We start from the raw sequence: 23,327 nt of genomic DNA, 5'->3' as shown, positions 1-23,327 counted from the left end.
TCCTTGGAGGTTGGAGCTGCAGGGCTTCTTTAGCTGTGGTTCCTGCACTGCAGGGGCTTGGACTGGATGACCCTCAGGGTCCCTTCTACAATCCTATGATTCTGTGCAAAGTAGGAGCAAGGGGCATTGCAAAGGGAAAGTGGAAAGTGAGAACGAGAGCTCAATCATCCCATATGTGCATCTGCTGCTTTTCTTCTCCAAGCCCTGCTTTCCAGTCTGGCTCTGGAAATGCGTGTCCCAGTCAAGCAGAGAAAAGCAGGAAGAGGAAACTGGGAAATTGGGAAAGGGTTGAGCCTGGTTCTCCCACATGACCCTTCTCTCCTCCAATGTGCTTTCGCAGGTTGAAGTCAAGCACAGAGTTGTGAATTTCCTGTTTGCCAAAAGATCTCCTAGATCTCCTTCCGGCCATAACTGCCTCTTTTAGCAGAGACGGCGCTGAACATTCCCAATACTCCTAGCTTAGCCCCACCCAAACCAGATAATTGGCATTAAATATTTAGCAACACAGTCACAAAGTATTTTCCATCTCAAGTGAAACCCTCCCACTGACATGGTAATTTGATGGATGTTTTATGCCTCGTAATTGACAGTATATGCTCTAACAATGGTCATAAACCAATTTGCCATTAGCAGCCCATTTGAGGAAAAATATTTAATGACAATTTGCATTTCCAAACATGCAGCAGAAGCCAGAAAAGCTAAATACTTCACAGATAATAATAGAAATACAGGATTTTAAATATTCAATTTTTTGCCATGTAGTTCAATTCCAGCTGGCAGATCAGCTTTAATCCACTGACTAGAAAACTAGATAATGTCCTCTTTAAAGGGAAACTGCACTAAAAGTGACATCATGATTTATTGAAGAAATTTTAATCAATGTTTCTGTAGCAGCCCTAGATTACTGCTTACACATAATGGGATTTACTGTGTGCCTTGCCAGGGGCTAGGAGCGAACTGGGACTTTAAGCACACTAGGATTTAATTGGCTTTCAGTCCCAGACACAAACAAGTACCTATAGGTTGTTTATAGGGTAGCTGCAGGAAACACCAATTACAAATTTAATTGGGGCACTACTCTGGTTTCTTAGAAAAAAAAAATCAGTGATGAAAACTGCTCCTTAAGTAACAATTAGGCAGGATAGACAAAATGACTCCTTGTTAACAAAAAAACAGGGTGACAAATTGCTATCAAAATAACATAATTAATCTCTTTTGGTAGCACTGGAAGACATTTTTTTGATGCTTTTTTAAAAAAAGTATTTCTCTTCCCCCTGCAGTTTAATGGATCTTAACAAGAGCAAGGGGGTACATCTTGGTTCCGTGAAGGCGTTATCATCCCTAAAGTTTCTACAAGATTTCTCCAAACAGGCAGTCTTTATTGGTTTAAATAACTGGCTCACCTACCAGTGTCTTGGGGAGGAAGAAAAATATTTTCAGTGATAAGTCAATGATTAGTGGAATGTAAATTCTACTGGTTTCAGCAGGGAAACTGAGCGTGTACCTCTCTCATTCTCCTTAAAGCACTGTGGGCCACTTCACACATCATGGTGGCCCCCAAGCAACCATCAAGAGAACCTGGCCAGCTAGGTGTTCCAACCTTGTGCCAGAAGTTGGCAGGGCTCCATAGGTTTTATTTTGCCATTCAGACTCAGGGCTACCTACCTTTTGAGGGTACTTTCCTTCAACATATAAACTGTAAATTGATCTTCTGAAGCTTTAAGAAAACCCTTCAGCATCCCCTGTGCTAAGAGCTGGTTGGATTATGGGATAGAGGTGGGAAGGGGCAAGAGCTGTGAGACCAACTCTGGGCTGTGCTCCCTATAACCTGCTCAACCTGTGCAGCTATAAGTAGAGAGTTACAAATATGCCACAAGTCTTCATATTTGCAAACGAAGTCCATTGTTGCCTCTTTGAAGAAAGCAGAGCCTGCAAAGCTGACCTATGCTTCCCACTGCTCAGAGAACAAGGAACATGAAACAAAGCTATTCCCAGCAGCCTTTTTGCCAACCTCTGTTAGCTCCAGCTTCAATTTAGTTTACATTATCACAAAAGAAATCATAGACAATCCCACGAGAGCTTAAATTTCACTCACTATCCATTTTCTGGAGCAAGAATTGTCAGCAGCGAGGAAGTTTGAAATGAGATAAGGCCCAAACACGACTTTTTAAAAAGGAGGAGGAGCCGATACCACTTCAAAGAACTGATTGCAGGAATACTTACGAAGTGAAAAAGTAACATTAAATAAATACATGTTCTGTTTTGCAGCTGCCTGTGTTCCAAGGAGCCAGCATATGACTTACATTGGTCCCTCCCCAGGGAACAGGCAGCTTGCATGTGTCTCTGGCTGCAGAGGGAGGTGCAGAGCTCACTCTCACCTGGTGCAAATAGATGCTGTGCCCCTCAGACTCCTCTCCAGCCCCACAGGGCCAGGGGGCTCTAGTAAGCCCTGTAGATATAGGCAGCACAGATAGATTGTGTCCTCATCTATGTGGGTGGTCTGTGCAGAATGCTTCAATGACTACTTTGTTAATCTCTTGTTGAATATTGAATGTTTCTAGCGTCTAACTTTTTATTGAATCCTTTCCCTCTCTATGAGTTCAACAATGCTATACCTCCTTGGGGCAGCATTTTGGGTCAGAATTTTTTGCCAGAAATTGTCAACAATTTACAAGCAGAAGTGTCTGAATGAAAGAAATATATCTGTATTTCTCATATATTTTGTCTCACTGGGGTTTTCATTCCCCTACCCCAGACCTCCGGTATTGATTAGCGGAGCCTTGCAAAATATCTGCTTCAAACACTTCTTTGCAAGAATGGCTGGCCAGGCATATCTCTCAAAGGGACCCATGCAACTGCTTACAAGAGTCTAGGTGCATATTTCTCTACGGCTTGGTAACTCCCCCCCCCCCAATAACTGGCCCCAGGTAATATTCTTGACAAACTGTTGCCTGGGAGTGTGTTTGGGGAGGGGGAGCCTTAACCCTCTCCCCACTTTTTCTGAGTCCTGGAATGTTTGGAGCAGAGTCCTGGCTCAGGGGCAGAGCCAGGCTTTCCATGCAGAAGCTCCCAGTTCAGTCCCCAACATCTCCTGGTAGATTCGGGAGGGGCTTCTGTCTGAAATCCTGGAGGGGCGCTGCCAGTCAGTGTAGACAATACTGAGCTACAAAGAACAATAGTCTGATCCACGAGACGGGCAGCTTCCTAGGTTGCTTTGGGGAAAGAGGCAGGAGAGCCTTCCTTCAATGACAAACATAAACCTCAATTCTTAAAGGAAATGGAAACACAGTCCTCCCTCTGCCACAAGCCCAGAGCAACTTTGCAGAGCACACATGCACAGCCTCTCTTTCTTTCTTTCTTTCTTTCTTTCTTTCTTTCTTTCTTTCTTTCTTTCTTTCTTTCTTTCTCCCCTGTGTGTTCTGAAGATTTTCTCTTCACTCCTTTATACCTTTTATTTCTTTCTTCTTTCTTTCTTTCTTTCTTTCTTTCTTTCTTTCTTTCTTTCTTTCTTTCTTTCTCCCCTGTGTGTTCTGAAGATTTTCTCCTCACTCCTTTATACCTTGGAGATTCCCTGCAGAAGGTTGGACTGGATGACTCTCAGGATCCCTTCTACAATTCTATGACTCTCGTGTGAATGACTGCTGCCCTTTAGACTACAAGAGCACCCGCGGTCTCCTTTGCAGTTACATATCCTAGGCAATAGGCCATTCCAGAGCTATCTTGAGGCCTCCCCAGTCGCGTCTTAACTGCCTTCACACTTTGTGGTCCCTTCCAACTCTATAATTCTGTGACTGTGACTCACAGCAAAGGCCTGTAGCTTTTACGGAGAGAAGCTGCCATACTATTAAACATTTTTTTCTGACCATCTGGAAATCCATTGTGAGATTGCCCCTCTGCTACAAGGTTTTTCATGAGGCAGCTGCACTTCATACATCCCAGAGCATAATAACATCATAAGAGCCATTCTGGATCAGATGAAAGGCCCATCTAGCCCAGCTTTTGTTTGCAGAGTGGCCAACCAAAGGTCTGTGGGAAGCCAAGCGGGATATGAGAGCAACTGCACTTACAGCAGGGAACGGGGAAATCCTAGACTTAGGTTCCCCACTCTGCCCCCGGCAGCCATCCTGCTCCAAGGCAGTTGCAAAGCCGTAACTGATCAAGCCACGCCACAGAAGCACTACCCAAATAATGCATCTGTTGTTCTGGATTTGGAAGGATTTGATAATAGGTTTGGTTGGCATGCATATTTATGGTACGACAAGGTTAAAGTTCACAAGGGTTTTAAAAACCATATTGTTAGGAAAGCATTATATAATGTTTGGATTCGGTACAAGGATTTGTTGGAAAATAAAACTCCTAGGTGGTTATCACCTATGGAGGCTAAGGAGGTGAAGAAACTTAACATGGAATCCAAATGGCCGAAATATTCTGAAATTTTAGAACAAGAAAGTGGTGAATTTAAACTACAGAGTTTTGAGAAATTAAAGCCCAAGGTGCGAGATTGGCTTCATTATTACCAAATAATGGAAACCTTTAAACAAGACAGGAAAATTGGCTTCCAGGTGGAGAAATCGAAATTGGAAACAGAACTGTTAGAACCCAATACTAAGAATGTATCAAGAATGTACAATCTGTTGCTGAAGTGGAATACAATAGATGAGACAGTTAAATCAGCCATGATTAAATGGGCACAGGACATTGGTCATGACATTATGTTTGTTGACTGGGAACAGTTATGGACCACCGGTATTAAATTTACGGCATGTAATGCCCTAAGAGAAAATATTATGAAAATGATTTACAGGTGGTACATGACCCCAGTCAAACTTGCGAAGATTTATCATCTGCCCAATAATAAATGTTGGAAATGTAATGAGACTGAAGGCACCTTCTTTCACCTTTGGTGGACCTGCCCAAAGATTAAAGCCTTTTGGGAAATGATTTATAATGAAATTAAGAAGGTACTTAAATGTACTTTTCACAAGAAACCAGAGGCATTTCTCTTGGGCATGGTCGGCCAATTGGTGTCAAGGAAGGATAGGACTTTCTTCATGTACGCCACTACAGCAGCAAGGATCCTTCTAGCAAAGTATTGGAAGACACAAGAACTCCCCACACTGGAAGAATGGCAGACGAAAGTGATTGACTTTATGGGACTGGCAGAAATGACTGGCAGAATCCGCGACCAAGAGAAAGAGACGGTGGAGGAAGACTGGAAGAAGTTCAAAGCTTATCTTAAGAACTGTTACAATATTGATGAGTGCTAAAATGTCAAGGGGAAGGAAGATGCAGAATTACAGCTGAAATTGTTTGATGAAGTAACGTGAAATTGAAAAAGATAACAAATTTAAATTTAATTGGCTAAAAGGGTTGCTGAAAAATTGCAAAATAAGGATGCAAAAAGGGTGAGGTATGGGGAAGTCCGAGAAAGGAGGCTTATGAAAATGAGGTTAAGAATTTATATTTGTGTGTTTGTCTGTATTTGTTGACGTTTTTATGTTGTTGTTGTTGTTTTGTTTTAAAATTGGAAAACTAATAAAAATTATTATATATATAAAAAAACAACAAATAATGCATCTGTTGAAGTTGACATGGCCCTTAATGTCCCAGCATGTTGGCACTTCAGTGAACATGAAAAGACCCTCAGGGTCTCGTCCAACTCTACAATTCTATGAAAGGATTCTATGCCAGCAACTCTCTTCTCAGGTAAACTTGGCATTTGCCTCACCTGTCACCTAGCAGTAATCATTCCAGGAGGCTGTCTCAGTGGAAGAGATCAGAAGCAGAGCTTGCTCCGTCAGGCATCTTCTGGCCCCAAACTGTTTCCAGCTGGTCATTTTATGAGTGACTATTCCAGTAGTTCATGCATTGGTTGCTTCAAGAATAGATGACTGCATTACAAAATAACTGCAAATGTGACATGCAGGCTGGCAGCATCAGCCGGGCCCTACTGGGCCTGGAGACAGACGGGTCCTGCTTCCACTGCAGTTACCAGAGGAATGACCGCAGGGAATAGCGCAGGAATTTGTAAGAAGCCGACCATTTAGCATGCCAGCACTGCACTTTGGAACTCCCTGCCTCTTGAGGTCAAACAGGCACCGTCACTGGACTCTTTCGGCACCTGCTAAAACATTCTTGTTCAGATAAACCTACGCAGATGCTTAGAAAGTTAAGGCTAATTTTTATCTTAACTTTTGTATGTTTTAAGTATGGTTATAAACTTTTCTCAATTTTTATGTTTTATCTTTTTGTAAAGCAATTTGTGGTTGTTGTTTTTTTACAATCAAGAGGCATATAAATTTTATGGCTAAACAAACAAACAAACAAACAAACAAACAAACAAACAAATGGCATCTGTGCTATTTCTCCCCCTCTTTCCCTCTCTCCCTTTTCCGATGTGTTCAATCTAAGCCATGTCTTATCCTTCTATCCCAAAATCAACAGACTATCCTCAGACTTGCCTCTGACATTGCCATTTTCAAAGCAGTCCATTGTACCATTTTCTAACTGTAAGCTGTAAAATATATTGCCCCCAATTCTATGGAATTAAAATTGTAACACAATAAAATACAATACACAATAAATGTGAGAAGCAATAAAAAACCGCTTTAAAATCATGTAGCATCTAGCGCAGCACATTGCAATGGTGACAACATGCCAAGAAAAGATAAGTGGCCTACGAAGACACTCAGTGATTTTCAGGTGGTCTGGCGCCGGGGGGGGGGGGGGAGATTGGGAACCCCTATAGTAAGTTATTCCCAATTGGGTGGGGCCGGTACAGGATGCAGAGATTGCCCTCTCAGCTAGGAATGGATGAATCTGTCAATTGCAGCTCACTTGATTTCACATTCCGCCATCTTAAATTCCCATTCTCCAGACTTCTGCAGGAATTTGCTTTTTTTAAATGTCCAAATGAAAATTAGCATTTTTGTGCAAATTTCTCCTAATAAACACATTTAGTATTCACTTTTGCCTAACTTTCACATTTTGGAAAAGTATTTTCCCCCTAAAATAATGCATTTTTGCATGTTATTTTCACTCATACATTTTATGTCCATTTTTGTACACATTACTTGGCATTGTAAAATTTGTAGCTGTGCAAATTCCAAAGGATACATGTGTTTCAGTTTGAGCTTTGTTTTTTAAAGTTCAAATTTGGTAGGTTGTCCTCTTGGCTGCTTCCGGTTGTCCTCAGTGAAGCCCTAGATCTGAATGGCTCTGCAAGAACAGGCTGCAGTGTCTGCTTCCCTCGATGATCCCTACCTGGCTGCTTGGGCTACTTAATAAATGGCAGTAGTGAAAGTGTAGGAGACACTGCCAGAGAAGGAACAGGCTGACAGTGAAAAAGGAAGATTCTCGCAATTTAGATCTTTCACTATTTTTTAATTTGAAAATCAAAATGGGAGAAGAATGAAACGCAGGCCTGGATGGAACCATTTCGCGGACTGTTCTCTCTGCATTTTATTCCCCTGAGCACTGGGGGTGGGGGGGGGGAGGCATAAGCTGACAATAAGGAGGCACATAAAAGCTCTCACATCTAAATGTTCAAACATTTTCTGTTGTGCTTAATGGTCTCATTTTTCCTCCAAAACTCTTTTGTTTTATGCACATAATTGCCAAAGCAACAAAAGGCAACACAGTTCTCAAGAGGCCTTGTAGGGGAGAGGCTCGCTTCTTTAAAACGCTCAATTCCTGGAAAAAGGAAAGGGAATTAAAGGTAATTATGTACTGGGGCAGATCATCAGCTTCTTATAGCAAAATTCAAGCTTAAACTGAAGAAAGTAGGAAAAACCACTGGGCCGGTAAGATACAATCTAAATCAAATCCCTTATGAATACACAGTGGAAGTGAGGAACAGGTTTAAGGATTTAGATTTGGTGGACAGAGTGCCTGAAGAACTATGGATGGAGGCTCGCAACATTATACAGGAGGCAGCAACGAAAACCATCCCAATGAAAAGGAAATGCAAGAAAGCAAAGTGGCTGTCCAATGAGGCCTTACAAATAGCGGGAGAGAGAAGGCAAGCACAATGCGAGGGAGATAGTGAAAGATACAGGAAATTGAATGCAGATTTCCAAAAAATAGCAAGGAGAGATAAGAAGGCCTTCTTAAACGAGCAATGCAAAGAAATAGAGGAAAGCAATAGAATGGGAAGAACCAGAGATCTGTTCAAGAAAATTGGAGATATGAAAGGAACATATCGTACAAAGATTACCATAATAAAGGACAAAAGTGGAAAGGACCTAACAGAAGCAGAAGACATCAACAAGAGGTGGCAAGAATACACAGAGGAATTATACCAGAAAGATATAGATGTCTCGTATACCCCAGGTAGTGTGGTTGTTGACCTTGAGCCAGACATCCTGGAGAGTGAAGTTAAATGGGCCTTAGAAAGCACTGCTAATAACAAGGCCAGTGGAAGTGATGGTATTGCAGCTGAACTATTTAAAATTTTAAAAGATGATGCTGTTAAGGTGCTACACTCAATATGCCAGCAAGTTTGGAAAACTCAGCAGTGGCCAGAGGATTGGAGAAGATCAGTCTACACCCCAATCCCAAAGAAGGGCAGTGCCAAAGAATGCTCCAACTACAATTGCACTCATTTCACATGCTAGCAAGGTTATGCTTAAAATTCTACAAGGAAGGCTCAAGCAGTATGTGGACCGAGAACTCCCAGAAGTGCAAGCTGGATTTAGAAGAGGCAGAGGAACCAGAGACCAAATTGCAAACATGCGCTGGATTATGGAGAAAGCTAGAGAGTTCCAGAAAGAGATCTACTTCTGCTTCATTGACTATGCCAAAGCCTTTGACTGTGTCGACCACGGCAAACTATGGCAAGTTCTTAAAGAAATGGAAGTGCCTGATCACCTCATCTGTCTCCTAAGAAATCTCTATGTGGGACAAGAAGCTACAGTTAGAACGGGATATGGAACAACTGATTGCTTGTATTTTGTCTCCCTGCTTATTTAACTTATATGCAGAATTCATCATGTGAAAGGCTGGGCTGGATGAATCCCAAGCCGGAATTAAGATCGCCGGAAGAAATATCAACAACCTCAGATATGCAGATGACACAACCTTGATGGCAGAAAGTGAGGAGGAATTAAGGAACCTTTTAATGAGGGTGAAAGAGGAGAGCGCAACATATGATCTGAAGCTCAACATCAAAAAAACGAAGATCATGGCCACTGGGCCCATCACCTCCTGGCAAATAGAAGGGGAAGAAATGGAGGCAGTGAGAGATTTTACTTTCTTGGGCTCCATGATCACTGCAGATGGTGACAGCAGCCATGAAATTAAAAGACGCCTGCTTCTTGGGAGAAGGGCAATGACAGGCCTAGACAGCATCTTGAGAAGTAGAGACATCACCTTGCCAACAAAGGTTCGTATAGTTAAAGCTATGGTTTTCCCAGTAGTGATGTATGGAAGTGAAAGCTGGACCATAAAGAAGGCTGATCGCCGAAGAATTTATGCTTTTGAATTATGGTGCTGGAGGAGACTCTTGAGAGTCCCCATGGACTGCAAGAAGATCCAACCTCTCCATTCTTAAGGAAATAAAAGAAAAAAAAATTCCTTCCAGTAGCACCTTAAAGACCAACTAAGTTAGTTCTAGGTATGAGCTTTCGTGTGCATGCACACTTCTTCAGATACGTGTGCATGCACACTTCTTCAGATACGTATTCTTGAAGAAGTGTGCATGCACACGAAAGCTCATACCTAGAACTAACTTAGTTGGTCTTTAAGGTGCTACTGGAAGGAATTTTTTTTTCTTTTATTTTGTTTTGACTATGGCAGACCAACACGGCTACCTACCTTAAGGAAATCAGCCCTGAGTGCTCACTGGAAGTACAGATCCTGAAGCTGAGGCTCCAGTACTTTGGCCACCTTATGAGAAGAGAAGACTCCCTGGAGAAGACCCTGATGTTGGGAAAGATGGAGGGCACAAGGAGAAGGGGGCGACAGAGGACAAGATGGTTGGATAGTGTTTTCGAGGTTACCAGCATGAGTTTGACTAAACTGTGGGAGGCAGTGGAGGACAGAGGTGCCTGGCGTTCTCTGGTCCATGGGGTCACGAAGAGTCGGACATGACTAAACGACTAAACAACAACAACATGTATTGGGGGTGGGGGGAGAGATGTCCAAGGTAATGGACACTTAAACCAAGATATATTGCACGTGTCCTACCAAACTACGCAGATACACAATCTGTGCAGATGCACACATCTTTTCATAACTCAAAGAACTGTATGCACATTGTCTTTTCCCCTTTTCCTTGTTTAAAGTCCCTTAAGACTATCTCTGAATCTTCTGGGAAGAAAGCATCCTGAACACAACAAAAGACAAAGACAGTGAAAGCACTCAACATGATATACTCACAGGCATAGGAATAAAGCATTCCCTTCTGGCTCAGTTCTGTGCACCGCAACTGGAAAGGCCGTGACAATGCCTTCTGATATATAATTCCCCCATTTCCAAATATTAATTACTGGACATTTCACAGCCATCAGGTCTTGCATAGGCAAAAACTAGTTTAAATGATTGAAAATGCAATCTCAATCCTGAAGAGAGTGAAGTCACAGAGGCCCCTCAAGAGATAATGAGAACGGCATTCCAAGGGTTTAATTCAAACAAAGGCTGGGGCTAAAGACTGCTGTGATGCCCCACTCTTGCCCTGCAATGCTGTCCTCGAATCCAGTCTGACAGCAATGATGGCGGCATGGGAAGCAGGTCCAGGGGCTGCTGCTGCTTCATTCGCTCCTTCATTCTAACTGCCTAGTCAACAAAACACCTGGGGATTTTCTAGTCTAGGAAGCAAAAGAAAAGCACTCTGCATGATTTCAGAGGTACTCTCTTGCAGCCACCATGTGCAAAAGAATTTTTTTTAAAGGTACAGCTAATGTATTACAAAATTGAAGATTAAAGACCAGTGGTGTAGCATAAGTTGCTGCTGCCTGGGGTGGGGGAAGTGTTGCACCCCCCTGTGGACTGGGCAGCCTGGTGGTACTGGGCCATAACACGAGGAAGGTGTCTCCATAGTTCCCTCGCACCCCGGAGCCCAGTGGAGGAGAGGCATGGTGATGCTGCTGCCACCTCTCCCACCGCCAGGTCAGGCCTGACCTGGGAGTGGATCTGTGGTCTGGTGGCGCTAGGATGCACACCAGAGCCCAGCGGAGGAGAGGCACGATGGGGTGGCACTGCCACCCTCCCCATCCCTCTTGGCCAGCCGAGGGGTGGGGCACACATGGACATCCTTCACCAGCCATGAGGAGAAGGAGGTGCTGCCGCTACAAAGCTACAAAGTCCTGGCCCAGGCGCAGCTTCTCTCCCTGTGGCTCCAGCCTCAATGAGGGAGCCTTTTGTTGGGGTGCCTTGGGGTGCCGCCTGAAAAAAATGTGCCCAGGATGATGCCCCCCTCCCCGCCCATGCTTGCACTATGTCACTGTCTAAGACTGCCTCTCTACTTCATATTCTACCCTCTTTGCTGTCTCTCCCACTATTAAAATTTAGCTATATACCGCTGGGGGTTTGCTTCCCTTGCTTGCCTGATTCCATCAAGTGCCATGCACACTACAGAGCCACATCTGGCCTGCACATCTCATGACCCAGCTAGCTGAAAGTAGACTGCACTCAAGCTGTGTGCTGCGGCCTGCCAGATATTTCACAACTGCCTTAGATTTGCTCTCTCAGGCAAACAGCAAAAAAGTTTATTGAGCTTCCAGTGAACCTCCAGTCATAATTGTACTGCGGCTATCAAGATGCTCAGGCTTGTGTTATATAGAGAGACAGACAGTGATACAGACTGAAATCCAGCTGAACGTAAGCAGTGAAACAGATTCCCTCCTATTTATAGCTTTGGATGCACATCCTGATATGGCCCTGAAGTACTGAGGAAAAAGCATCTGGGACATGGACAAGCAGAGGCTGAGAGGGGGCTGCTTGAACAGAACAAAGCATCATATCTGTCTCAAACTTTGCATGTTCCGCGGCTGAGTTCTAAAGCAGAAGACAGATTCCAAGGCTCAAGCCTTGGCTCGGAAAAAGCCCCACAAAAAAAAGAGTTAAGTATTTTCTGTTGGTTTCGAACAGAATTCCATATGATCACTGTTAGACTCAATCAGCTCCCAAGCATTTAATGCAGGCAGAGAAACTCACAATTCACCACACACACAAAATCTACAAGGAATATTCACAAACAGTGGTGTGAGAGCGTTGCATTTTTGAAAAGGTAACTTTCCAAAAAGATGTTGCTTTATGTATGCTACATAGACACTGCAATACTGCACTCCAAACACAGAGGCTTGTTTCTGAAATCCTGCTGGGGGGGAAGCTTGTAGTATTTTAGATGTGACATTTATGCAACTTTCTTGGGAATAGGTTTCAAAGAGTAAAAATCATGGCATGTGTGACCAGACTTCTAAAAATACACACTGCAAATCCAAATGAGTTTATTCTTGATGAGTCAAATTACCTTTGGGAGACTAAATTAAAAGAAATGTAAACAATTTCCCCAGTTTTGCCCTGACTCTTCATCCAATGAGCCTTTGGAACAGTTTCAAAAGGCTATCAATGTAGCTATTAGCCTCCTATGCTCTTTTTGTTTTGGGCCATTCCTCTGCTTCTGACTTCATATGCTTCATAGAACATATGTGAATTAAAGCACATTAAACAAGTTATCCATAGCTGGCAGCACTTCCAACCATCCATTTTCGCACATAGGTTTGTATACATCATTTAAAGTTTCAGGTTCCTCAATACAAAATTACTGGCTTTACCTGTTTTCATTCATGTGCAAGTATCTACGCCCCAATCCAAGGGAAGCCACATGATGCCTCCAGGTGAGACTGAAGAACAACTCCCCAAACTGCAGGCCAGGCTACGACCTGGGCACCTTCCCATTAAGAGGGGCAGGCTATTCTCCAGTTAGTCCGGTATATTCCCTAAGTGCTTGACTTCCTATGGGAAGATTTGATTTCAACGATTTATAGCTGCCTGTCATTTGACAATATTTGTTAGAAAACATGAAACATTTCATGGCTGACAAACAATGCTATTTAATATTTGGTGGGATTTGATATATGACACGCAGTTATATTTGTATTTCACAGTACGCATCTCATGAAATGCCAAGGTCTAAAGCACTCAGTCTTGAAGTAAAACATTCAAGCCTTGGGTGGCAAATTTCAAATATCTGCAAATATTAATTTCAACTCAATAGAGAACATTTTATACCCAACATGTATGCCCTGTGAAATGGGAAAGGCTATACAATAATAAATATGCATTTCTTCAGCTTGTTTTCTTTTTGTCATGGGTTGTTATTTCTGAGCAGACGGGCACTTCATCAATAGCAATACACTTTCCCTCTAGAAACCTCCACTGACTTCCAGAGAGGGGCAGAAGGGAAATGACAGATGCTCAGAACTCTTTAGTGCTTTGGGAAAGGCTGCCTTCAGGAAGGAGACGGGGAAGCTGGATGGCCAGGCGAATGGAGAACAAAGGCTCTGCTTGTCCATGGATCCTTCTTAATATGCCCATATTGATGTATGACAAGCGCCGGCCGTGGAGGAGCCTCTTCATTATCCTCATTGCCAGAAGAGGACATGTTTTTCAGAGCAGTGAGCCATGCCTATTGAGAGTATTTGAGCCTATCCTTAATGAAGTGTATATTAGCTTTTTGTAAGACTATTTAAACACTAATTTCCATATGTGTTTTTAATACTTCTATGGATGAGAGATAATGAAATGAAATGAAGCAAAATGTAATGAAATGAGAGTAACCTTGAAATGTGTTTTTATTATTATTATTATTATTATTATTATTATTATTATTATTATGCATCAGGCAGAGGCATCTTTATATCAATGTCATCTGTCAGTCTACTGGGATGGAAACATTTCCCGTCCCCCCCCTTTCCCGCCTTTTAAATCCAAACAGAAATATAGGCATTTAAAACAATCAGTATGAACGATTGGGATCTGGTCACACTTTGCAGAGCATACAAGCTCTAGAGGAATAAAGGACCTAAGGCCAATCTCCCTCTTCTACAGGACCTACTAGATACCTCCCTCTGTGAGGCTGTCCATGGCCTGGAGGTCCCAGCTTTCAGGGATGCTTCCTATATCATCTTTGTGGCACAGCTGTATATCCTTCCACTCATGTGCTTATGGAGCACGCGCACACATGCACACACACACACACACACACACACACACAACCTTTCAAGAGGCCAGGGATTACCCAGGAAGTTCCTGACAGGACCTGCTTGAGGGTTTTGCACTCTCCACTGGTTGCATAGATCTTTCGGCTAAGTAGGGAAAGACAAATAAATATATTTCTGGTCTATGTCACTTTTTCATCCCTTTTTCACAACCAGTTTTTTAGATCTGTTTAAATCTGCATAACAACACATATTTAAAAATGCATTTTCTTGCAAAACACACATTTCTAAACATATTTGGACACTTTTTTTGAGCAGAGAACTGTAACGGAGGAAGTGTGAAATTGGATAGATGACTAAATTCTGATCTGCACATTAGTCTGGAAAGTGCAAATAGGTCAGTTCCTATTGGAATGTGCAAATGTTGAATTCCTTGAGCCAATGCTGCAGCACTGCTCTGAGGGGGCTCCTTTAGGACTTGCCTGGGCACTTCATTGCACCAAGGCTGGGAAGCTGTTCACTTTTGAAAGGGCCTCAAAGACAGTGGATTTTCAAACAAGTTCAGTTTACATACAAAAGAGCTCAACCTTGTTCAATGTGAATTTCAAAACTGATGAATATTCAGCTCAGATGAGTCTACTCTGAAAAGGCAACTTAAGGTAGTGTGTCTCTACTGTACAAAAGGATGTGCATGCATTGCTAACTCACACCTTAAGCAGGGCACTGTTTGACAGGAGTTTCCTAACAGTAAAATCAAAACCATTTTAAGAATAAAACCACTTATGGTGATGTGATTTGCATTGTTCACAAGGAAAGACCTTGAAAGCAAAATATTCTCCTTTCAAAAACACGCTTCTTAGAACATATAGTAAAAATCTTTACCTCCAAACAGATATTTCTCTCCTGTCAAAACTTTCAGAGGGCTGTTACTTCGAACGGAAGAGGCTTCATCACCGTCAATGGTGAGCACTGCAAAATTTTCCTTTGCTAAGAACCGAACCTCATGCCATTGCCCGTCGTTGAGTCCGGCCCCTGCAAGTGGGAGAAAGAGACAGCTTGCTTCAGTTTGGTTATCTTTCCATTTCCTAATCTGTCTTGAATCCCCTGGGACAGTGGGATAGGGTTAGCTGTAGAATATTCTCAGACAAGTTGTATAAGAAGTCATTTATCAGCCAACATTTGAAAACATTCAACATGTGCAAAATTAGGTGACAGCTGAATGTCTTAAAGTAAAAGATATCCAAATGAATGGTGACAGCTGTCACCCAGTAAAATTTCCCACATTCCCTTGCATATGTCTGGAGAAGTGATGTATCTGTATTGGAGAATAATGGACGCTCGCCCTTTCCAGGTGGGCAGGGGTTGCAGCCCCTCGCTCTCAGACACCATCCCGGCAGACAGCTCTTACGTGTTCGCCAGCCATTGGGGTATTCCCCAGCTGGTGCCAGAACCCTGCTTCAAATGGGCCAATCAAAGGCCCCACCAAATGGGCAGTGCCTTGCTGGCTGGCCAGGCAATGGCTGCTGCCATGCCCGGTCAAGGTTAGGGCAAAACATCACAGCTTTGGGCGGTTAAGGCACTGGGTGGAATCCTAGACTTTAAGCGTGGGGTGAAGTGGTGCATCACCCTGTGGCATATTCAGGGTACCCCATTAGAGGGTCTCAGTGGAAGTCTCTGTTCGGAAGCCAGGGGTGGGGCAGATGAGACTTAGAGCTTCCAGTGGTGGCCTTAGGATGGCCACCTCAGTAGACTGACGTCTTGGGGAGGCCATAATCTCTGGCACATTTTTAATCCAGATCGTTGTCTGTTTAAGTTTGTTCTGCTACACCTCACTTGGGTCTCTTGCCGGGAAGTGGGGCACTGGGACTGGGACTACAATATATGAATGCTGGCTTTCACTAAAGTTTGGATAGTCCCTGTAACATAAACCTTATTCACTCCATTCAAAATGAACTTTGATTTAGAAACATGACTGGTTCACACATTGTTTATTGAAGAATATTAAGGCAAGGACATACAAAAAATTCTATTTGATCCAAGTAGTGTGATTTATTTCAGGTGGATAGTTTATTTTTAAAAAACATCACATTCCCAAAGACAATCACAAGCAAATCATTAGATTGCTGCTGACAAAGCACAAGGCTTCTCTAGAGATAATTGTTGTAGCCAGAATGAAGAGAAAATGTGGACCAAAGCTTGCTGCTCAATCCTATTTACTCAGAGGTAACTGTGCAGAGAACTGCAGCCCTAGTGCACATTGTTACAAGGCATGCGACTGAACCCACATGCATGTCCAGTGCACATTTGAACCCAACACACATGCCTGAAAGGACTGGAACATTATGCCTGGAGTCGGGCAGGCATCCATTTAAAATGTGCATAAACCTTGAGCTCTTATACACAATAAAGCGCTTGTCACACCAGGAAGTAGAAAAAGATTGGTTTATGACACATAAAAGAAAGACAAGGAGTGATTGCATAGTGCTTTAGACTGCAAGTTACAGAGTATGCAGGCAGCAACTAATTACCGTATTTTTTGCACCATAACACTCACTTTTTTCCTCCTAGAAAGTAAGGGGAAATGTCTGTGCATGTTATGGAGCGAATGCCTACGGGTGGCGGGGGGGGGGGGGATCTGCTGCAGTTGTGAGCAGAGGATCCATGGTTCCCCTTCCTTGCCTTCTCCATGGCTTGCTTTGAAACAGCAAAGCGGGAGAAGAGCCACTGAGTGGGGAGGAGAGAGGGACAGAGAGCCTGCTTGCTTTAAAGGAGCAAAGCGGGAGAGGAGAGGAGCCGCTTACACGAGTGTAAGTGGCTCCTGTCCGGTTGGCTCCTTTAAAGCAAGCAGGCTCTCTGTCGCTCTCTCCTCCCCACTCAGCTCGCTAAATAGCATTAATAGCAGCATCCTTCTCCACACACCCCATATGTGCTCCTTGTCCCTTGAGTGCTTTTCCTTCCCTCCCCACTTAAAACGTGGTTACAAAGCACGGATCCACATGGATCCTCAGGATTTTTGCACTGGGTCACCCCAAATTCACCATCAGATCACAGAGTATGTCCATGGCTACATCTTGCACCAAAAAAATCACGCACCCACTGTTGCCTGGGGTCGCAGTGGTGCAAAAACGTGGTTACAAAGCATGGATCCTCAGGATTTTTGCATTGGGCTACTCCAAACTCACTGTCAGATCATATGTCTGTGGCCACAGCATGAACCACAAAAATCATACATCCACTGTTTCGTTTAGAATATTTTTTTTCTTGTTTTCCTCCTCTAAAAACTACGTGCGTGTTATGGTCTGGTGCGTGTTATAGAGCGAAAAATATGGTAATTAGTACGCTCACACCCCTTAATCCTAAAGAGTAAAAGAGTCCCTAACTACCCAAAAGTCTACAGGCTGAGTGACCACAGCAAATTGCCACAGACTCACACTGAAGTGAAAGAAAAAGGAGGCTAGTATACCTGGTCTTGGAGCAAGTAGAGTGCAAACAGTGGTAGAGCTTCATGCTCTGGCACCGGGGGGCAGACAGCAGGCTGGGGTGGGGCTGGCACGCGTCCTGGGGGAGTGGCGCGCTGCAGAGGCATGGCACCCAGCGCAGGCGGGGAGGGAGGACACAGCCACGGTGGCACCCCACCAGGATCACGCTGCTGGGGGTGGTGCGCTCGACCTGCACTCCTCTTCCTCTGCCAGTGAGTGCAAATTCAGTGATCAGAAATCTGTGCCTTCTGCAAGGATAGAGGTATTATCTAAGTCCCTTTTCCTTCCTTCCTTCCTTCCTTCCTTCCTTCCTTCCTTCCTTCCTTCCTTTTTTGCAGCCAGTGCACAGAATACACAGTGCCTTGGACCATTTCTACCAGGGTGTACCTGCTCGCTTGTGTGAACAAAGGTTTCAGAAAGTGATCTCGTGGGTTTCTAGATAAGAGGCAGGCGAACAAATAATGAGTGATGTATTCGACCTGAGACTGACCACAAAGACAAAGTCTGTCTGCGTACAGGACCTTCTTGTAGCAGCCATCCCAGACTGCAGTGGACATCACTTGAAACGCAGCTCAATAAAGGCATTTCTTAAGGAAAATGGTGACAGTTTGATCAGATAACTAGCTCTAAAGTGTTCTGTTCACAAGAGTAGATACCAAGAGTGTTCTAAATTAGTTGCAAGTCCTAGACTCCATCAAAGAGCCAATCCCTTGCCTGACACTTATTCAAGGTCAAAGCAGAGCTCAGTTCCAGAAAAGAATAACAGTTTAATAGTCTAAAATTTATTGAGCAGCTGCTTCCCAGAGTTGCTTATCAACCCAAATTCATGTAGCACAAAGCAGGAAAACGCCCAACTGGCATGGTAGCAATTTTTAAAAGTATACTTTAACTGAGTGTAGTCTGCTATTGCCTTGTTGGCCACCTGGATTCTGTATGAAGAAGAGCTGCTGATATTCCTGATGGCATAGCTTCTGAAAAAAGTTATTGTGCCCTGAATCCAAAACTTCAAACAGATTCGATTGGAGTGTGAATCAGAGCCCAGATTTCATCCCCATAGAGCATTTGAGCAAGCACTTAGGGTAGGTTCAATCAGCTGCTCTCCCTTATTGGAACAGAACTTCATCAGTGCCCCCAGGGTTTTCTTTGCTTTGATGTTCATTAACTCCATATGACACTTCCAAGAGAGTGTTTCACTAAATAGTACACCCAGGTATCTAAATGAGTGAGTTTGTTCTAGAGCCTGCTGATCCGAGCACTATCGACACCTAGGACTGTGTCCACGAAATCTTGGTCTTGGTTCTTGCAGAGAAGCTGGTAACATGTCACACTGTAACTATTAGGTAAATTCGTAGCTGGTTAATTGACTGGACTCAAAGAGTGCTCATTAATGGTGCCTCACCATCCTGGAAAAAATTGGTGGCCCAGAATACTCTGTGACAGCCCCCAAGTTGTGGCACTCCCTCCCCACAGATGTCCACCTGGCACCTTCACTATACAGTCTTCAACAAATGCTGAAGATGCAGCTCTTTACCGCAGCCTTTGACAACTGAGATGCATATTTCAGTTAAAAAAGGGGAGGAAAGGGGGCAGTCCCACCTGCCAATGTGTTTTGACTATTTGTGATTTTGGCATTAGGCGCGATCCCCGGAACATAAGCCCCATGCAGGCTTACTGTATATCAAATGACTTGGCTTTTTTGCTAAAAGTCATAAGAACTGTGCTGCTAAATTGCTCCTGACAGCCATGCTCTTGTCTAGAACATGTGGCAGGCACGCTCACTTTGACTAAAGGGCTGCAGGGAGCTAATAACAAGAAGGAAATAGAACCAATCATGAGGCGCTTCTGCAAGATTCCACCAAATCTCCACAGAAGAGTCCTTCTGTTTCAATAATTCCTGGTTTTATTGTTTACAGTACTTTTTTGTAAACTGCACTAGAAATAAAACTTTGAAATGTGGGGTATAAATATATCTAGCAAACTGATTCAGTTCCTGGGCTGCTCTCTATTTTTAGCCATGGAAAAATTTTGGACTTCTGAGGTCCTTCTCTTTGTCACATTCTGGAACTGACATTGTGAAATTCTGTTTCAGATCCTTCTTTCCTCCGTATTTATCAAGGAACCCTGAAGCAACACAACTGGAAATCTGACCATTTCAAATTTAGGGAAACTCCTGATTATTTCTATGTAAGTCCATTGATTGGTGTCATGTGTGCAGAAAGAAATTAAAATTAAAATTGGTACAGCTCAAGAAGTAGAACATGCATCAGATATAAATATAGACCTAGAAGTCTCTACTTAATATTTTGTATAACTGCATTTTGCTGCCTTTATTCTTTCATGCATTATTTTAGAAAATTCTTAACTTGCTTATTTAAAGCATGCAACCACAACCCTCTTGCGAGTCACAGAAACTTCTTTTTCATGTGCAAATTAGATATGTTAATGAAGCATATTCTGTCTTGCTAGAATTTCTTTTAAATGGCATTACTTTTAAAATTGGGACTCTTGAGATTGTCACTTTGATTGAACAAGAAGGAACAGATGTTTCTGTTATAAGATACATGGAGAAAGAAATGGTTTAATGAGTACCATTTTATTTTTATTTTTTTGCAAATTCAAAAAATCTTGTAAGAAATAGCAAAAGACACCATATGTTAATTATTCTTCAAACAACATTACAGCAGTTAATTTCTCAAATGTCTTTATAGTTGATCTTGAGAGATCAAATCAGTATGGAATGATCTGTGCAAATGAAGTAAATGAGTGTTAGGCTATTTTTCATTAAATTGATTTTAGAGCCATTTATTGATTCTAAAGTACGAGCCAAAGAATACTCATTATCAGAATTATTAATCTGGAGGTATGTCAGGAAGTCAAGCAGGTAAACCAGCAGCCTGAAAGATTGCTCAGAGAGAGACTTTTAGGCACAGGCAACCGGCTGTCACTCCTTTTGTTATTTGTCACTTAGAATATCCATATTAAAACCTCTAGATGCAACTAAAACATGTTCCAGATGGAGAGTGAAATTAAGAACAAACAATTAAAACAGGATAAAAATACCCCCCCCCATTGTAAATATAAATTACCCCCCAGGTCACATGATCCCAACTGAATGGGCCGTCTGCAGCACACCCTCCAACATTCCTCAGATGAAAATGGGGATATTTCTCACTCATTATTTTATATATATATATTTTGTAGATTTACAAAAAGAAAAAAGAAAACACCCAAATAAATAATTTTTAGAAAGCTTTCAGGGTGGATCAAAAAATCATAGCAAAAATATTAAGATGAACTGAAACCATAAAACTATAAGACCATCAGAAACATTGAAATCAGCAAATCACTAAAAGACCTGCAGGTGCAAAGAACCTATAAGTGAAATGCTACAGCTACAAATGGTGTTTCTCTGGTCACCACCCACCTGACTGGGATCTCCAGGAAAGGTCTGGCAGTGGGAGGGGGTCCTGAGCCAAAGCGCTAAGCATCTGCGGAACACAAGCCCCCCCCCCATTTTAAAGCCGCAACTCAAAAAGCGCCCTCCTCATTTTCAGCAATGGAGGGAGGGCACCTTAAATTAACACAGTCATGGGGACATTTCTGAGATCTTTTAAAACATCTGAAAGTTAGGGTGGGTGTTAGTATTTTGTTTTATTTTTTGTTTCATTTTAAAACTTCTTTGAAATGACAGTCCCCTGGTACTACGTTCCAACCTCATATTTCCATTCAAATTTGTTTATTAATTCTAGACTTCATTCTCAGCTCATAATTGAAAAATAAGGATGCAATCTCATAGTGGATGGGAGAACAGAGGCTTAATCCTCCCTTCAGATTCTCTATAATACTAGTAGTGATTAAACACTGGAAATGCATCTTCATTAGTTTTCCGTTGAAAAATTTACAGCATTGATGCAAGTGTTTCTGTGTATGTACACACCGCTGTACAACCTCTTGGTTAAAGCCAACATTTTCTTCTGATGATATATAAATGCAAATTTAGGAAGGTGAACCAACAGTGAATTTTCAGGATAGCTAAGCAGGAAGATTTAACAGTATTTGCCAGATGCTTAGGCACTCCCAATGGCACTGACACTTTAAAGACAACTTTTGTCTGGAAGCATATTTTAGCAGCACTTTTTAGCAACCCTCTGGAGGGCGGGATGAACAAGACTGCATACACAATTAATGCTGTATAATTAGCAACTTGGTAGATCTGAAGAAAAGTAGCAGCAGTAAGTGTCTTCACCTCTGCTCTGATTCAGTGAATAAAACTAAAGATTTGCCTCACTGTTTATTCATATGTAATTTCTTTAGAAAGGATTCCATATTAGCCATCAATCCACAGCAGGAGAGTTACTGGCCTGAAAGGCAAATAAAATTATACTCGTCTAGCTCATATTATCCATCAGCAAAAATGAAGCTTCTGTGGCCTGCGAAGGAGCGCATGAGGTATTTAAATAGCAGGGATGGCCAAGTATTGTACACTTTTTGTGGGAACCACTGGCTCAATTCACACCAAACGTGGGTTAAGAAAACTTACCCTTAGACATGTTTGCTTAGATATGGAGTAACTTATCTAAAGACTCTGTATAGAAGCACAGCAAAGCAGATTCACTTCTGTTTGCTTGTGACACAGTAAAGGGAGATTCACATAAAATTGGCTTCTGCTGCCCACCTGCTGCATGCATTGGCCAGTTGGGCACTGTCATGAACTGGCAGGACACCGAGGAAAGGAAAGAAGATCTTGACAAGAAGGATAGCCATGACTGGCACACAGCGGGACAAGCTGGAGATGGGGAAGGGGGTGGGGGACTTAGGAGGTACTGATGGGACATCAGAGGATGTTGCAGGGGCAGCTGACAGTTCAGAGGAGTCGGGGGAGGGGGGCATCACCAGAACCAGAGATGCCCCCATCTCTGTGGACACAGTGGGTTCTGAGGTGCTGGGAACAGTGGGAAGTGCACTCCAGGAGGCTGAGGCAGGCAAGGGAACACAGCCCAGATCGCTAGTGGACCAGGTGGGGATCATGGGGCTCTTGAGGTCTGGTAGGAGGTTGTGGCCACTCAGAGGGATTTGGCTCAGGACAAGCGGAGAGACACAACTGCTCAGCTAGAGCAAACTGAGATGCATCAATCAAGATTGGAAGGGATAAAAGGAAAGCAGGGCAGCGACTCTGTGCCTGCTCAACTTTGTCTGTTGATGGACCACAGCTTGGCTGCTTTGGGAACACCACTGGCCTATGACTTTGTGACTCAGCCCAGGTTTTCCAACCCTGGATCTTTTGTGGAGGCAGGAACCTGGCCTTGCAGTTTGACTTGGGACCTTGCTTGTTGTATTGGACTTGGACCGGTATTGGACTGTTTTGACTTCTGACTCCTTTCTCGCGTTGCCCATGGGACAGTGTGCCCTACCGGGCACAGAGGGTTCAGGACAGGAACAAAGTAGTGCAGCTTGGCTGGCTGCTCCCACCATTTCACCCTTCCCACAGGCTTTGTATGTGTTTGTGCGAGAAAAGGAGAGAGAGAGAACTCACACTCTGTCCTTTCATCTCTCATTTTGCTATCCTTGGAGATTCAGCGCTGAACTTCATATACATTAAGTGCCCTGTCACATACACGGTGACTAATTATGAGAGCATCGTCAGTAAATCATGAAAACAAATTATCCTTGCCTCATCCTTTACTCTGGG

The 23,327-nt window shown here is 43.1% G+C and overlaps 1 protein-coding gene across 1 annotated transcript in view; it reads right to left on the bottom strand.

Moving 5' to 3' along the window:
* The window catches only part of CNTNAP2 (contactin associated protein 2), a 1,037,318-nt gene that overhangs the window by 413,650 nt on the left and 600,341 nt on the right, over nucleotides 1–23,327 (bottom strand). Inside the window, exon 9 of the mRNA XM_079947520.1 lies at nucleotides 15,042–15,191. Within this exon, the coding sequence (XP_079803646.1) occupies nucleotides 15,042–15,191 (150 nt within the window). The remainder of the gene's footprint in view (nucleotides 1–15,041; nucleotides 15,192–23,327) is intronic.

The sequence above is a fragment of the Podarcis cretensis genome (assembly GCF_951804945.1).
Source record: "Podarcis cretensis genome assembly, chromosome: 12".
NCBI classification, from domain to species: domain Eukaryota; kingdom Metazoa; phylum Chordata; class Lepidosauria; order Squamata; family Lacertidae; genus Podarcis; species Podarcis cretensis.
The sequence above is the reverse complement of the archived record's forward strand: the minus strand, read 5'-3'. Positions and strand labels throughout refer to the sequence as shown.